Source organism: Terrapene carolina, unplaced genomic scaffold, assembly GCF_002925995.2.
Source record: "Terrapene carolina triunguis isolate 2854851 unplaced genomic scaffold, T_m_triunguis-2.0 Scaffold68, whole genome shotgun sequence".
Classification (NCBI taxonomy): Eukaryota; Metazoa; Chordata; order Testudines; family Emydidae; genus Terrapene; species Terrapene triunguis.
The window spans coordinates 19,571,938-19,576,714 of record NW_020664419.1 but is presented as its reverse complement, the minus strand read 5'-3'; the positions used below and the strand labels follow the sequence as shown (position 1 = coordinate 19,576,714).

Sequence of the window (4,777 nt, the reverse complement as noted above, 5' to 3'; positions counted from 1 at the left end):
CCGCTGCCACAAGGAGCATAGTGTAGACATGCAAAAGTGATTTAATTACTGCGGTGGTTGAACATCCACGTAACTTAGATCGACATAATATTGCAGGGTAGACAACCCTTGGTCTATAGGGAGCTTGCTTCTGATTATGATTTTGGAGAGATTAGGGGGTTGTTTGAAGGCCAGAAGAGGGGGTCCAGAAAAGATGTCTTTCAGGAAGCCAAGGAATAGACAGGGATTGTGTGGGTTTACAGTGACAGACATGGCAATTTCTTGCAATATTTTTGGGAAAAAACCTTACTGAACTAAGTTTAAGTAGCTTTGGAGCCCATTGTATTAAATGCAAAAGTTATGAATGCCAAAGGACTGTATTGAACAGTGGATCAGACAAGAATGGACTTTTGGACAAAAAGTGTTATGTATTTCCTGAGGAATCTCTAGAGGGAGGTGAATGTAAATTTCCCACCTCTAGTTATGCAAAAACCCAGCCTTTTAAAGCTAGACTCTGACGTGTTGATTACCTGATCCTGGAATCTGAAGATCAAAGACCAAGCTGTATGAAGGAAAAGCTAACCTATTCATAGGGAGGGCTTGTTCTGAGCTAAAGCTGTTATGAACTTGTTACCACAGAAAAACCCTCTGTGGGGAGAGCCTCAAGGACTGACTCCTACCAGAGCCCCAGCTGGAGGGTGTGTGTCTCTGATCTCTGGTAAGCTTATTAGCATGCGTGTGGATTCTTTTATTGTTTTTAACATGTTTTCTCTGTAATGCTTTCCCCCTAAGAATAAATGTGATTGTTTAGAAATGGCTGTGTGGTGATGTACAGCTGTGCGCAATCTTGCTGTTTATAGCCTCTAAGGAAAGCAAAGTGCAGACACTGGCCTGTTTAGGCAGTCTGGCTTGCTGGGAATAACGAAGTATAGGCAGGGAAATGTGCAGCCTGGAAAAACCCCGGTCAGGAGGGAGAGATGTGGGTGTCTGCCCAAGAGAGGTGATGGCCAAGGAGCCGAGAGCCTAAGAATGGGGACTCTTGCTTGACCATGGAGGGGAATACAGAGGCAGTTGTCCTGAATTGTGACACTTAGTATGCATGGGATTCTGTCATTGACAGGCTAGAGCTACAGATGGAGAGAACAGGACACTGTATATGGATATGTAAGATCCATAATTCCCAACTTTTATGCAAGTAAGTCTCAGAAACTCTTCTAGGTATGGGCTATGTAAAGTGAAGTTCAGATGCTTTTTTGAGTGTGTGTTTTTTCACTCTTTCTTAAACAAACAATATTTTGTTCAACTGCAGGTATAACTCAGAGCTGGCTGTTAACGTGGTGCTGACGGCATCCTGGAAGATGAAAGAATTTAAACTGCTACGGCAAGGAAAGAGAACAAGTAGAGATAACTAGTCCTAAAGTGCCTATCACAGGGTGGTTGGCCTTTTAAGGGGAGATGGATCCAGTCCCTACCTGTGACTGACCCTCTGTCTCCCATCTGAGGCTGTGGGGCACAGGTTCAGGTGAGAATGTGAAGAACACATGGCCTTCATAAAAGCCAGGAAGAGCTCAGATGAGTTATAACTGCAGAGAGAAGGTGTGCAGTGGTTAGTGGCTCCAAGGCAGGTAGTCTGGAGAGTGAGAACTGAAGGGAGCACAGAGACAGGGGGAGACTCTGTAGCATGGAACCAAAACCTGACTTTGGTGAGCTGAGGAAGTTTATCATGAATTACACCACAGTCCTGAGGAGACGTAGCAGTGCAGGGACCAAGGGAGGCTCCTTGGACTGGGATCAGACCCTGGATGCTGCTGGACTGAGGAAGCCTGCCATGAATTGCAACACAGCCCCAGGAAGGAGGCTGTGGAGCCTCTGGAACCAAAAGGAAGAAGTTTGAGTCCAAGGACCAGGGCAAAAGGAGAAAAAAAATCTCCAGAGAGACCAGGGATTGGCAGAGCTCCATGGCTCAGAGGGAACGAAGGGAGAGCTGGGCCTTGAAGTCCTGGACAAAAGTGAATTAGAAGCCTCAAGAAGATTTGTGGCTGAAGGACCCAAGGAGACCATATTCTGTAGGACTTAATAACCCAGACCTCAAAATAACATTCCTGCTCTTGAAGTTCTCTGGGCTGCGAATTAGTGGGAGAACCAGGAGGGGACTGAAGGGGGCATGTTCTGGGACTGCACCCTGCTACCATCCCCAGTGGTATAATAAAGAAGGGGTTCTCTGGGGTTGCTGCCCCTACTGACAGTGGAGCTACAGATGAGAGAGGTTCATGAGGGCATAAAATAAGCTCTCAAGCTTTCGATGTGCAGGAGCTTGATGACCAGTTTTACACATAGCGCAGTATAGTAAGTCATAGAATTGTAGACTGATTTCTTAGGAGCCAAAACGCCTACTTATGATCAAATGTGAACTGCAACCCTAAAAGTGGTTTTATCCCACACATTATATAAATAATTCAGTAAAAGGAAATGCTCAGCATTATGCACAAACCACAAATTTCAAATGATAACAATTCATTTAAAAGCAGTGTACAGAATATGGCACCATCACAAAGCTTAAATCAAATTCTTGTATTTTCAGGCATCAACCTGTGTTGAAAATGGTCTTTGCCGTGGTTTTATACTTTTACTTGAAATTCACTAGCTTTCAGAATAGGCGGGGTGTGCAGGTCGAGTTTTACCCAAATCCTGAATACACAGGATTGTGCAACTGTAGAAGGCACTAACAGTAAAACCCGTTTCATACAGCAGTCAAATAACAGCAGTCATTTAACATATACAAAGGTTGGGTAAAAAAGTCCTCACTTAATGTATTGTTTACTGTATTTTAATAAGGAGCATTCACCATCACTGTACAGTAATCTTCCTTCACTGTTCCTTGATTTTGAATACCTTTGGCCTATTACATCCTCAGGGAACCTGCAGCTTGATGGATTGGAACCAGCTTTGGCTTTTAAGATGCACTGTGCCATCCTGTGTGTCAGCCTTAATCCATTTGTCTCTTTCATTCATTTGATTCATATGACCTGAAAAACAAAACTGTATTCAGTTTGCTATTCTGACACATTAACAGTTTCTGCAGTATAAGCTTATTCAGAGCTTTCTGAAAACATGCTGCAAGAGGATTTTATTGGCAAAATTTGGTACATTTCTTAAGATATGGGACTGTTTTGTGTTTCCTTGTTGACATGATACCATTTGTTCTCTGCATTCTTTCAGTAATATGCCAGTGGAATGAATCTGGAGACTCATAATATTTTCTATTCCATAAAATCATGTAGATTAGAATTGCAGTGCGAAAAGAGAGAAGGTGGATGAGGTAATATCTTTCATTGGACCAACTTCTGTTAGCAAAAGGGAGAAGTTTTTGAAACACACCTGTCATGGAAGCAAGAAGCTTTCATCTCAGCTGCAAACTAGTCTAAGAAACATGGGTGAATGCCATGTACCATCATGCTGATTTACTGGGACCAGTTTGCCACTTGTGGAAATGTTATTCTTATTACGGCAGTGCGTAGAGAACCGGACTGAGATTGGGGCTCTGTTATGTTAGGTGCTTTACATTCACGTGGTAAGCGACAGTCCTTACCCTGAAAAGCTTGCAGTCTAAATGGACACAATAAGGGAGAAAGTCAATATCATTTTACAGATGGGGGGGCTGAGGCACAGAGGACTAGATTCACAAAAAGCCTTAGGTGCCTAAATCCGAATCAGGCCCCACTGGGATTCACAAACTCCCGCTCTGCTACCCCCAAATTCGATAGCTGGCTAAAATCACTTGGCACCTAAATTTTTGCTGTAGAAGTTCCTAAGTAGCTATGTATGTTTCTGCCTCTGAGCAAGCGCACTGCAGCCCCACCGGCCTGAAGCTTGGAGTGATTCACAAACTGGGGAAGGAAGATAGGCATTCTGCCTAACTCACCTGAAAGACCTAATCCGGCAGGCATGCTAAGAGCCTGCTTACCGGATCAGGCCCTAGGGTGACCAGAGGGCAAGTGTGAAAAATTGGGATGAGGGTGCGGGGTAATAGGTGCCTATATAAGAAAAAGCCCCCAAAATCAGGACTGTCCCTGTAAAATCGGGACATCTGGTCACCCTATCAGGCTCCTAGAGATGAGCTTACACAAAATGGCTGGGGGCCGTGGGGAAATTAGGACTTCCTTTATAACTTTGAGCCCAGTGGTCAGGGTACTACCCTAGAATGTAGGAGGCCTTCCAGTTCAAGTCCCTCTCCACCTGAGGGAGAGATGGAATTTGAACTGGGATCTGCCACTTCTTAGAAGAGTGCCCTAATCAGTTGGCTATGGGATATTCTGATGGAGGGGGGGAGTTCCTCCATCTCTCCTGTCAAAGGTGTTCCACTGTGGATAACTAATGAAAGAATTATTGGATGAGAGCAAGAGAGAGAGAGAGAGCGAGCATGAAAATGATTCTGTAGCCTGGTGACTAGAGCACTCAGGTGGGAGACCCAGGACCCAGTCCCCTGCACCAACGATTTTTAAAAAAACTATTTAGCCACAGTGGAAAAGCTTCAACAGGAGAGACTGAGGGAGGGAGCTGAACTGGGGCGGGGTCTCCCAAGTGAGTGCTCCAACCACTGAGCCAGAAGTAATGAGGAAGCCCTATCGCGCCCCCTCCCCGCAGCCAGGGCCGGCTCTGGCTTTTTTGCCGCCCCAGGCAAAAAAGCCTCCGGCCGCCTCACCCCTGCGGGGGGGGAGGGCGGCGAGCCCCGGTGGGGGCTCCGCTCTCCCCCCCAGCGGCCAGGGGGAGGGCGCCGGGGGGGAGGGCGGCCGGAGCC

The 4,777-nt window shown here is 45.9% G+C and overlaps 1 protein-coding gene across 1 annotated transcript in view; it reads right to left on the bottom strand.

Annotated features, from left to right (window-relative positions):
* Positions 1–714: 714 nt before the first annotated feature.
* Positions 715–4,777, bottom strand: part of FAM185A (family with sequence similarity 185 member A) — a 68,533-nt gene continuing 64,470 nt past the window's right edge. Inside the window, exon 8 of the mRNA XM_029910827.1 lies at positions 715–3,005. Coding sequence (XP_029766687.1) covers positions 2,890–3,005 — 116 coding nt within the window. The 3' untranslated portion in view covers positions 715–2,889. The remainder of the gene's footprint in view (positions 3,006–4,777) is intronic.